Raw genomic sequence first — 12,200 nt, 5'->3', positions numbered from 1 at the left:
GAGTTTTGAAGAGATCTTAATGTTTATGTGGTTTCTCAAAGATATCGCCTGGGAAGCCTGTAAATTTTGGAGACTCATATTCCCAGCTGCAGACACTCAGAAGTCAGGGGCTGCGGGTGTGAGACTGAGAGAATATCCGGGCATCCTCAATCATGTTTATCTAAGGAAATGGCCAGGGTTTATTATAAATGAATGTTGGAATTGATTATTTTGTTCTATTACAGATAAAGTGACCTTTTTCTCTCTTTCTCGAAAAACCTTACCCAGTTGTTCTTTTTCCCAGCATAAATCTCCATGTTCCCTCCATACTGTGGCTCTTCCAGTAACGTCTGGTATTCGAACATGAGGCGGGAGCTCTCACGGAGGCGGCTGCACTGAAACTGGTGATACTGTTGCACAAGTTCCTTCACCACCAGTAAGAGACATTCAGGGTTTGATGGATTCCAGGAGGCAAGGTTCTGTAGAAGCCAAAAAGAAAAGCCCAGTAACAAATGAGTTTTCACACAAATCCAGTATCACATTGGCTCATCAATATAAAGGGAAAGAGGGATGAAAATCTAAGAGAAATAGGCCATTTTTTTTTTATTGAAGTATAGCTGATTTATAGTGTTTTGTTAGTTTCTGGGGTACAGCAAAGTGATGCAATTATACACACAGATATATACATATATATGTATATGTATATATTCTTTTCTCATATTGTGGTTTATTATAGGATAGTGAATACAGTTCCCTTGCTATAAAGTAGGATTTGGTTGCGTCTCTATCTTATATAGAGTAGTTTGTATCTGCTAATCTCAAACTCCTAATTTCCCCTCCCCCACCCTTCCCCCTTAGCAGCCATGTTTGTTTTCTAAGTTTGTGAGTCTGTTTCTGTTTTGTAAATAAGTTCCTTTTTATCATATTTTAGATTTCACATATAAGTGATATCATAGGGTATTTGTCTTTCTCTTTCTGATTTACTTCACTTAGTATGATAATCTCTAACCTCCAAGTAGCTGCAAATGGCATTATTTCCTTCTTTCTATGGCTGAGTAATATTCCATTGTATGTATGTACCACATCTTCTTTAGCATTCATCTGCAAATGGATACTTAGGTTGCTTCCATGTCTTGGCTATTATAAACAGTGCTGCTATGAACATTGGCGAGCATGTAACTTTTCCAATCAGAGTTTTTCTGGATATATGCCCAGGAGTGAGATTGCTGGGCATGTGGCAACTCTAGTTTTTGTTTTTTTAAGGAACCTCCATACTGTTTTCCATAGAAGCTGCACCGATTTACATTCCCACAAATAATCTAAGAGAGAAACAGATCTCTCTTAATTAGAGAGATCTCTTAATTAATCTAAGTTATTAGATTAATAATAATCTAATTAAGAAACTACTCTTAATTAATGATAAGCTCGGAACAGAAGTCAGAAGGGCCTCTCGAACTTGTTGATTTTTCCTGCTTTCTAAAAATTCTTGTAGACAATCAAGGAGAATTCCACTACGGGCAGGCAGAAACAGTAAAGTGTAAAGTAGCGTAGTAACAAAACAAGAAAACAAAACATCCTAAGAAGACCATAATTTTAGCCTTAAAGACTTGTTTCTTATTCTTTCATAAATTTAATTTCTTCCATCTGCACCTAAATTCAGCATTAAATGCTAATGTCATTCAACTCAAATCCACAGACCATAATACCAGATATAAATGAATGCTCTGTAAACATTAGAGCCCCACAGACATGTAAACACAATGGTGGTGGTTCAGCCTGAAAAAGATAAGAATGGAGTAGAGATGACAGAAAATACAATTAGGAAATGCGAGGTCCGGAGAAAAGGCCTGACCAGGAAAGGAGATGGGAAAGATCTGACAAGTATATAGCTGTTTTTAAGCTCACAGTCATTCATTCAACAAATACTTATCAAGTACCTATTCTGTATCAAGCATTGTTCCAGGCAGTGACAGGAATAAACCAAGTCCTTGCTAAAGGAGCTTACAGTTTCATTGGTCAAAATAAATAATTAACAAAATCAGATGGTAATAAATGCTACTGAGAAAACTGGTGAAAGAAGAGCTTCAAAAGAGAGAAGTGATCAGCTGTGCCAACTGGTGTTGCTGAGTAAGAGAAGGCCTAGGAACCGACGGCTGGGTGTGTGGACGCACAGGTCAGTAGTGCGCTCCACAAGGGCTATCTTGGTGAAGTAGAAGCTTGACTGTAGAGGCTTTAAGAGAGAATGAGTAGAAAGAAATTAGAAATGTGATACAGACAACACAAACTGGTAACCAGAGGGGAAGAGAAAGTTTTGCTCAGATGTTTATAGTCTGAGGGAATATCCCCATAGAGAGGGGGGAACATGCGGCTGAAAAGGGAAGTGGGCACAGAACACCATCAGGGAAGGTAACAATTAGGTAGGCAGAATGGGATCTCCAAGAGGGATGCCTTAGAAACGAGCACAGAGAATCCATATGTAGGTACAAGAGAAAAGGCCAGCTTAGGATTACAAATGTAGGCAAGTTGTTCTATGCGGCGATAGAAGCTTGTGGTGGTTCTCTTCTAAGAGTTTACATTTTCTCCTTGAAACAAGGCCATCAGCTGAGAGTGAGGAAGAAGGAGGGGATACAGGAATTTTGAGAAGAGAGTGTGCAATAGTCATTTAGAACAATAAACAATGAATGAACTGGGGAAATGGAGGAGGAATTCCAGACAGCACTAAAAGCCCCATTGAGCTTGAGGTATGATTTTTAAGTGAGACCAATCAGCATAAATTCCCTCACCTGGGTGCAATGTAGAGTGGGAGGAATTTAGATTTAACAAAGGTTGGGATTTTGCCAGATAAATACAATACAAAGAAAGAAGGGCAAGGATCTTTGAGGGCTTGCAGAAGAATGATTGTAATTATGGACATGGACACCCTAAGCCAGGAAAAAGCAAAGTAAGTTCATAAGAGAAGTAAGAGTTAGTGGAAAAATGACAGGACCAATGGTCCTGGTGAGCTGAAGAATTGTTGCTGTTGAAATTCTAAAAAGAATGAATTCTAAAAGACAGGAGGTGTGGTCAGAGAACGGGATGTTTGATCTGTAATGGGTACTGACAAGGCCTGGCTGAGCATGTGTCTGGCCGAGGGAGGTGGAGGGAGGACAAGATCCTGCAGGAAAGGAAGTCAGGCACTGAGAGGCCCACACGTCGGAAGGAGCGTTTATGTGAATATTAAAGCATTTATGTGAATATTAAATCACCTGCAATCACAAAAAGAGCAATCAACCGTGCTGAGAAAATAACTGTGAGCCATGCACTAAAATCTTCAAAGGATGTCTCTAGATAACAACAAGGAGGGAGGGGTGTGTTCTACTGTCTGATGGGCTAAGTTTCAAGGCTGGGGATGGGGTGTCAGGGAAAAGGGAACGATGATTTCCTTGGCAGCAGCATCGAGTAGGGAGAACAACCACCGCCCCTCCAAGTGCAGTGATACAAAAGATGAGAGAGAAATCAGCTGTGATAAATAAATTATTTGAGAGCATGGAGGGAAAGACAGAATCTCAGGGCAGAGGATCTGAATATTCAGGTTTCAAGAGTGAGAAATACTATGTTTGGTCCCTATTCCCACCTCCAGATTTTGGTTTAACTGAGTCAATCTGAAGTGTGTCTTGGGCACAGAGGGTCTGTTTGTTTAAGCTCCACAGGTGATTCTAAAATTCAGCAAAGGTTGAGAACCACTGACTTTGGCGGGGGGTGGGGGGGTGTGGGGGAATGGTGTAGAGAAGTTTAAGGGTATCAGGGACTTTACTGATGATAGACCATGTAAATACCACAAAACACTGAATTTCCAGAAATTTAGAAATCTGGCATCTATAAAGGAAAACACCAATACATTACAAATGCTCAAAAGGTGATAATTATATAGCCTGTTGAGTACTATATAAATTCTAAGAACTTTTCATATATTCAAATTAATCCTTAAGACAACCTACAAGTTACATTATTATAGCATTTTATTTAGATGAGAAACTGAGGCCAAAAGTAGTTTGGTATCTTGTCCAAGGTCACAGAACTATTAAATAATAAAGCTGAGTTCTGAACTTAAGCAATTTGGCTCCAAGTCCCTGCTTAAGCACTACAGCACAGATTCTCATACATTCTGGTCTCAGGAACCTTTTATACTCTTAAAAAGTATGGGGGACCCCAAGGAGCTTCTACATATATGAATTATATGGACAAAATTTACTATAGTAAAAGTTAAAACAGAAAGTTTCGAATATTAATTCATTTAAAAATAACAATCCTACTACATGTTAACATAAAAACATTTTTAATGAAAAACTGTATTTTCCTAAAAAATCATGAGACGCATGGCATTGTTTCATATTCTCGCAAAATTCTTTAATGTCTGATTTAATTAAAGAGCTGGATTCTCAAATGTGCTTTTACATTCAATGTTGCAATATGTTGTTTTGGCTGAAGTATATGAAGAAAATCCAGCCTCATTCAAATATGTACTTCGAAAAAAGAAGAGTAGTTCCACAGCCTTTCCAAATAATTCTGGATGTTCTTCTTTGATACTACACCAAAACTCAACAAGTGGTGGTTTCTTAAAGGTTAGTTGTAATGTGGAATCTAAAACTATTTTTTTTCTCTTCCATTATGGTTTATTACAGGATATTGAATGCAATTCCCTGTGTTAAACAGTAGGCTAAAATTAGATTGATAAATATTTCACACTCTTACCCTAAATTCCATTTGTCTATCCTGTACTTTAAATGAAACTTTTACTCATGTATGACTTTGCATTGGTCATTTAGAAAATACCGATTCACTGAGTTATGGAGATATTCCAAATGTTAACACATTTCATTTATATAACACCAAAAAATCACATTCATTAATACCATGACCAATCTCACCAGAGAAATCTTCTATCAAAAGAAAACAAACAGAAGCTAAAGAAATACATCCTTTAAAAGGATAATAATGATTTTGCCCCAAAGAGTGTGTTGACTTAGGGAATAAATGACAATGGAGAGGTCACTAAATGTTCTTTCACTTATAGGAAAGATAGATCTTCAGGGATATCCAAGTAAAGACTCCATGAACAGAGGGAAAAGCAGGAGCTTCAGCATTCTGCACTGAGTCACAGAGAGCCCTTGCTATGAAGTGACTGAACAAAAAGAGCGTAAACTCCTCACTGGCAAACCTCTGAATCTCAGGAGCCTGAGGTCCTTTCGAGGTACTCAAGACCACATTTAAAGTATCAACAGGATATAACAACACAGTATAAAACTCAAAATGATCATTATATAGCTGGCTATGCATTTTCTTCAGAAATCATCATTAAACACTGATGTACAGAAAAAATATACAATCTTCCCTTTCTCAGTCAAGTATTCAAGTCCTTCCAATACAAAAAGAAAAAGCTTCAGTTGCCTCAGTTGAAACTCTTTATTTACCTGATTCATTTACTTATTTTTGGCTGCACTGGGTCTTTGTTCTTTGCCGCACGAGCAGTCTTTCTCTAGCTGCGGTGAGCAGGGGCTACTCTCTGGTTGTGGTGCCACATGCTCTTGTTGCAGTGGCTTCTGCTGTGGCTGGCACGGGCTCTAGGCCCTCAGGCTTCAGTAGCTGCAGTGTGTGGGCCCAGCAGCTGTGGCACACAGGCTTAGCTGCCCCGTGGCATGTGGGATCTTAGTTCAGGGCTTAAACCAGTGTCCTCTGCACTGGAAGGCAAATAGTTAACCACTGGACCACCAGGGAAGTCTCTTATTTTAAACTGTTAATTCTGTCATTTCTCTTTAGCTATCTGGCAAGTTACAGCCTATATCTACAAAAATTTTTTAAATTATGAAAGCATATAAGCTGGCAAATACCTCTTACCAATTTGAATTCATTTCAAGTGATTCAATCTAATTATTAAATGCATAGTAAAGATATGCCAAGCAGTCCCTTTCCATTAAATACAACCTCCCAATACATGGAAATGCATCTGACCTCTCTGGCCATTCAAAGCGCACTTCACTGGAAAACAACTTAGTTGAAAAACATTCCCATCAAGGGAAGCAGAGATATGTTCACTGGGATAAAAATTCCTTTACTGCTGCTGCATGACCACTTTTACATATGAAGTCATTTGTGCTCTGAATTACTTGGCCTAGAAGGGGAGAACATAGAAGATACACAAGATTTTGGTTACTTTCTAAGACTGAAGCGTATTTTAAAAACAGGTCTAACAATGCAGGACGTTGGGGTTTTCCACCCTCTTGAGAAGGAGATAGAGAAAAATGCCCAAAACCTCTTCAAGGAAAGGGTGAGGGAGCATAAATTAAGAAGCCTCTTTATGAAAAAGCGAAGAGTTTCTCTCTCTATGCACAGGGTTCTTATTTTACTTATTTTTGGTGATATATGAAAGAGGAAATTTTAAAAGAGGATGGTCAAGAAGAGTAGGCATGGGACATGTAATATATCAAGGAGTAAAAATGTATTAGGAGAAAGTGATAAAAGTGTAATAAGAGAAAACAGACAAAAGTGAAAAAATGAAGTACTATCATGAAACTTTATTCCTTCTCACCAAACACATATGAAGCAGTTCAGGGAAGATATCATGCCAGTGCTTTTTAAATGCTGGTTACCTAAAGAGGTTGAACAACTCTGATGATACTCAAGTATAGACAACTGAGAGTGTAGAATGTAAACCTGCCAACCCTCAGTGACATGATATTTCACTAAAATATCAGTTTCTAACCGAAGAATTGGCATCTGCCTCTTTGTAGTCACAACCTGTCCCCTCTAGCAGTAATTCTGGATTCCCCACTCTGGCTCACTCTATAGGCTGCCTGACTTGAGGGATGCTCCTGTGTGTGTGACCCGCAGCCTTCCCAGGTCTCTCTCATCAATACATTCTACCACACATGTTATACTCCCAAATCGATGGCCCTGCAGACTTGAAAAAGCACAACCAATCCTCAGCTTCTTATGGGAGCTTCCTTATGTGAGAACACAGCAGATTATAATTCTTGCAAATGCCTAACTCACTTCACCCCCAAATCACATCTCACTTATTCAAAACAAGGCTTCTCAGTCATACTAAAGAAAATTCACTCACAATGAATTCACTCACAAATATACGAAAAGAGTTGGGAAACAATATACTAGATTCACAGCACTGGGGAGATGAAGAGAAATAAGCAAATTAGCAAATGAGCCCCGGGACCATCACTGACTAACAAGGAAGGAGAAAAAAATCTTATATGGGGGAAAAATTTTCTTTTAAAAAATGCTCATAATAAAAACTGTTAATTAATAAGAGGATAAAGTATAGATATAAATTAGAAACACTTCTTTAAAATTATCTGAAACATTACAAAATTATGTACAACTATCTAGTACTGTACACAACATATAATACTGTACCATATATTTGAAAGCTGCTGAGAGTAAATCTTAAAGGGTCTCATCACAAGAAAAAGAAATCTATAACTGTATGGTGATGAAATTTAAATTTATTGTGGTATTCATTTCACAATATATACATAAATCAACATGTTGTATACTTAAAACTAAATGTTGTATGTCAATTATATCTTAATAAAAACAATAATAAATAATAAAATAATAAATAAATAAATAAAATAATAAATAATAAAAACAAATAAAAAAACAATGTGTAAAAAGTATATAACCTTACTAATTAGCAAATAAATGTGATTTTATTGATTTCTTCTTTTTCATAAACTAATGTTTCATTGAAACAGTAATATACATATGGTAAGAGAAATAGCATTTTTTCTGATAGCATAAGAGTATAAAGAATAAAGGTAAGTCTTCCTCACAACCTATATTATCAGATCCCTCCATTCTCCAGAAAGACTATTCTTATCCCCCAGATGGAGCCACACTGAGACCTCTACAATTTATAGAGTACTCACAGAAATAAATATTGGTATGGCAAAAAATTAATTAGGGTAGTTTTATAATCCTCAATGGCTTTATTTTCAAATAGTCTAATAATTCTCTTCATTCTTGTAAGCAGAGCCTATTGAATCTGAGATTTGAGAATGTTGCCATGTTCTTTGAAGTTGTTGTTAATTACAGTCTTGAAAACTCAGTGGGTTCTTGGAAGCACAGAAGCTAATTAGAAAGAGATGCAAATCTGTAACATCCAAATGAATAGCTAAGACGACGACCAACATACGGTCATTTTGGGGATTAATACGGGCTAGTAAAAAATATCCCTAGAAGTACAGTTAAGTTAAATTCTCACACTTGCTTAAGAACTATGCCTAAGAAGTAAACTGAAGTATTCTGGTCAAATGTGGCAATTTGCAGCCTGCGTTCAGTGGCTACTGCTGGAGCCAGGAGCAAACCTAGTAGAGGGCACCCCAGCCTCTCAACCTGCTTTAACCAAAACACCACTGTCATTCTGCTTTTGGTTTTGTTTGGTTGGTTGTTTTGGTTTGGTTTGAGTTTGGGTTGTGTTGAAGTTTTACCTAACATGTCATTTGAAAAAAAAGTTTATTTTTTGGGAAATGGATCTAGTCTAGTAAGTAGTAAACACTTCACTGAAATCTTATGCTTCTTTTATCCTTCCTATTTGTGACCATCTTCATCATGATACTGGAGGCCCTCCCAGGAGGATCTGAAATTATACAGTGGCCTGGAGGATCTTCCAGATGTGCTGCAGAAAATCATTTTCTCTGGTTTATAAGGCTGTAGCCCCAGGTCATGAAATTATAGATTGTGTGTGTGTGTGTGTGTGTCTGTGTGTGTGTGTGTGTGTGTGTGTGTGTGTGTGTAGAGAGAGAGAGAGAGAGAGAGAGCTCATAGCTTGGGAGTAAAAGGGATTTATCTCCTTAAATCATACATATCTTAACAATAAACAAAGTGGAACTACAATCTTCTCAAAAAAACCTAGTCTGCTTGGGGCCAGCCATGGCAGCTTCCGCTGCATTCTGTCCCTGCTCTCTCTAGAGCTCTCCAAGGTTCTGACCTCCCTCTCAATCAACAACTAACTTCCCTGGATTTTATGTGATCTAGGCTATTCTAAAAGGTCTGATTTATTGCCTTGCAGGAAAAATAAAAAAGACAGCAGTCCATTCCCCGGCTTAAATCTTCTGGATACTAGTAGTAATGTGATACTAACCCTATGCCAATATAGAACATGACAGATAAACATCTTTGAGAAGGACAAAGGTAATGTGTTGGGCAAAATATACAAATATCTTGGTTTCTGAAAAATCACTCTCCTGCATGATTTTATGAAAGAACCAACAGGTTTGCAAATGAGAAAAGAAAAATAAATCCTAAACCTGAATTTTTTTTAAATGCCATTCAGTGGGCAGCCTCACCAACAATTGCTAGGTAAGCAAAACTTCCAAATAACAGAGGAGTTCTGGGGAATCTTCAACTATCTACCACCTACTGGTACATCACACCAGAATTTCTCTACCATCCCTGTTTTATGCTCAGCAGACTCATTGGAACTGACATACATGTTTGCTTTCTTCCACAGGCCAGCATGCTTTTAATCTAAAATATACAAAAGTATCTCAAAAATACAGGCTTCCCTCATGGCTCAGACAGTAAAGAATCTGCCTGCAATGCAGGAGACCTGGGTTCAATCCCTGGGATGAGAAGATTCCCTGGAGGAGGGCAAGGCAACCCACTTCAGTATTCTTCCCTGGAGAATCCCCATGGACAGAGGGGCCTGGCAGGCTATAGTTCATGGGGTTGCAGAGTCGGACATAACTGAGTGACTAAGCACAGCACAGCACATCTCAAAAATAGAACTTTAGCTCAATTTAGAAAACTCAAAAAAAAAAAAAAAAAACCCTGTAATATCACTTCTTGCTCATGAGAAGTTGCTTACAAATGACCTTTCAGCTCCTCTAAAAAAGAAAGTGACCAGCATGCAACCCCAGGACACGCTGAACTGCCACTTCAAATAGGTCTATAGGATCACCCGGCACATTTCTAAGTTCTGTTTCCTTGGAACTGGGATGGAGAGATGGGAGCAACCTAGGGTGAAAGAGAGCAGGGGGAGAAGGAAATCTCAAACCACATCTGTTGACCCAGAATTTCTTGTCTATCAAGAGGAAGAAAGTAAAGAGCAGCTTCTTTTCTATCTTGGAAACCCTGCTGCAAGTGGAACAAAGTTGAAAACAAAAGAGGCTCCCCAGAACCTTTCTAAGCCTTTCTTAACAGTACAACCACTTAGAGCACAGACCAGTATCTTTTCCAAAATGAATATAAAAGAACTAAGACTGGAGACCCTAAAATCACTGACTGCTGAATTTAATAATGACCAAATCCACTCTTCTTCCCTAAGATATTGTCTCTACACACGCAACTTTACGGTGCTATCTTTTAAATACAAAATCAAATCTATTGGGGGCCAAAATGCTTAAGTTTTATACCTACTGTTTCTCAAACAAATTTAAAAAAGCATGAATAAATGATATTATTAAGTTCAATATTTGAACAAAATGTCAGTGTAGACTAAAATTTGACTAGTGATCTCTAAACATTTAGAAATCCTTCTGTCTGGTCAGCAAAGTGTTTCAAAAAAATTTAAATTCCTCTAGGCTGTACATGTATCCAGTTCACCAAAACCCCAATTTAAAAAAAAAGAAAAAAGAAAAAAAACCTTTTCATGACCCCAGATTGGCTGTGGCTCTGAAGTGAATGTTGCTATTCACCTGAGTCGCTAATGCCACACACCTTCTCAATCAAGCCTACTCGGACTCTGAGAATAAAAGGCAACATTGCCATGACATAAAGGAAATTAGCAAATATGATTTCCAACTTGACTCAAATTGTTTTTCCTGGGGATGCATTTAAATTGTCCAGGTTGCTCGAATATCATCCAGGGATGTGATTTTGAAGGAAACAGCTTGTTTCTGGTTTTCCTGGCTGTACTACAAGAAACAACAGTGTGAGCTTATTTTAAGTTAAAGTGTGCTTCTGTGTTTCTTTACAAGAAATTAACTGCAATCCATTTAGTTAAAGCAAACACTTTGTTAGGATTTCACTTTTCATTAGAAAAATGTCTTCAGGAGTCTTTTAAACTTAAAAGATGAAGAATCCCAATTTCTGCACAGAGATTTTAAACTTGGAGCAAATTATTTAAATAATGGAAGAAGATGATTCAAGCCTAGCATCCTTTGTTGGCACTGAGTGTTTTACAGCCATAGGTGAGTCACAACACCACAGGAATCCTACCCAGTCACCCCTGTCAAGACAATAATCTCTTCTCCACTTAAGTCAGGATCAGACCTCAGGGTAGATTCTCATTTCTTTGCAACTATGATAATCACAGAGAGACCTACAGGAATGAGCCATATGGAACAAGACAAGAGAACAAACAGCTTCAACCAAGTTGTTATTTTTAACCAGACAAACACCTGCAAGCTCTAACACCTGGTTTCTGACCCCTGCCCTATCAATGATTTCCTAGCTAGACTTGGCCCCTGGGCTACAATGATTTATACTATACAACTGCTTCTCCTCACCATAGTGAGCTCCCTGGACTTAATTCCAGACCGGCAGTATTTGACAGACCTTCATCCTCTTAGCCAAAATCTCAGTCTTGGGCCTTTCTGGCCAGCAGCCTTGAAGCAACCAAAGTCCTAGTAACACAGTTTGCATATAAATAATCAGGGGAAACGCCCACTGAAAAGAAGGCTCTTCTTCAAGCTCCTCCTGTTACACCAGCCACAAGCAACTACAACAAGAGCAAGGAAGAAAAAGCAGTGTAAAGCAGACCATCAACTAAAGGAAAAGATACCCAAAAAGTGTAACACAGGAGACAGTAAAAGCATTCAATGTCTATCCTTCCCCCTAAAAACTCTACCTCAGCCCAGGTCCATGTAAAGTCCTTGGCCAAAACCCACATTTAGCAGACATCTACTGTTTGATTTCCAACATCCATTTCCCTTCTTCTGGTTAAGACAAACCCAAATTTCCTTGGGAAACCACATCTCCTCACTCTCAGGCATGTGTTTTGAGTAAGAACTTCTACTTCAAGCTCCATGGTCCTGACTGCCTAAACCCATCAACATTTCCTATACACCGAGGAAATTCAGCTATGTGCACACATCTGATCAAGTGCAATGAGAAAAATGAAGACATCAGTTGGGACTTCTGAGAAATAAAAGTATTCTTTCTTCCCATGATAGGAGAATACAAAGTTTGAACTGGAATAACAATTTTATATTCACTAAAGAAGA

At 38.2% G+C, this 12,200-nt stretch overlaps 1 protein-coding gene across 1 annotated transcript in view; it reads right to left on the bottom strand.

The window, feature by feature from the left end:
- The window catches only part of BABAM2 (BRISC and BRCA1 A complex member 2), a 393,777-nt gene that overhangs the window by 274,186 nt on the left and 107,391 nt on the right, over positions 1 to 12,200 (bottom strand). The window contains exon 5 of the mRNA XM_065927231.1: positions 264 to 458. Within this exon, the coding sequence (XP_065783303.1) occupies positions 264 to 458 (195 nt within the window). The remainder of the gene's footprint in view (positions 1 to 263; positions 459 to 12,200) is intronic.

The sequence above is a fragment of the Muntiacus reevesi genome, chromosome 3 (assembly GCF_963930625.1).
Source record: "Muntiacus reevesi chromosome 3, mMunRee1.1, whole genome shotgun sequence".
Lineage (NCBI taxonomy): Eukaryota > Metazoa > Chordata > Mammalia > Artiodactyla > Cervidae > Muntiacus > Muntiacus reevesi.
This window is presented reverse-complemented; position numbering and strand designations above follow the sequence as displayed.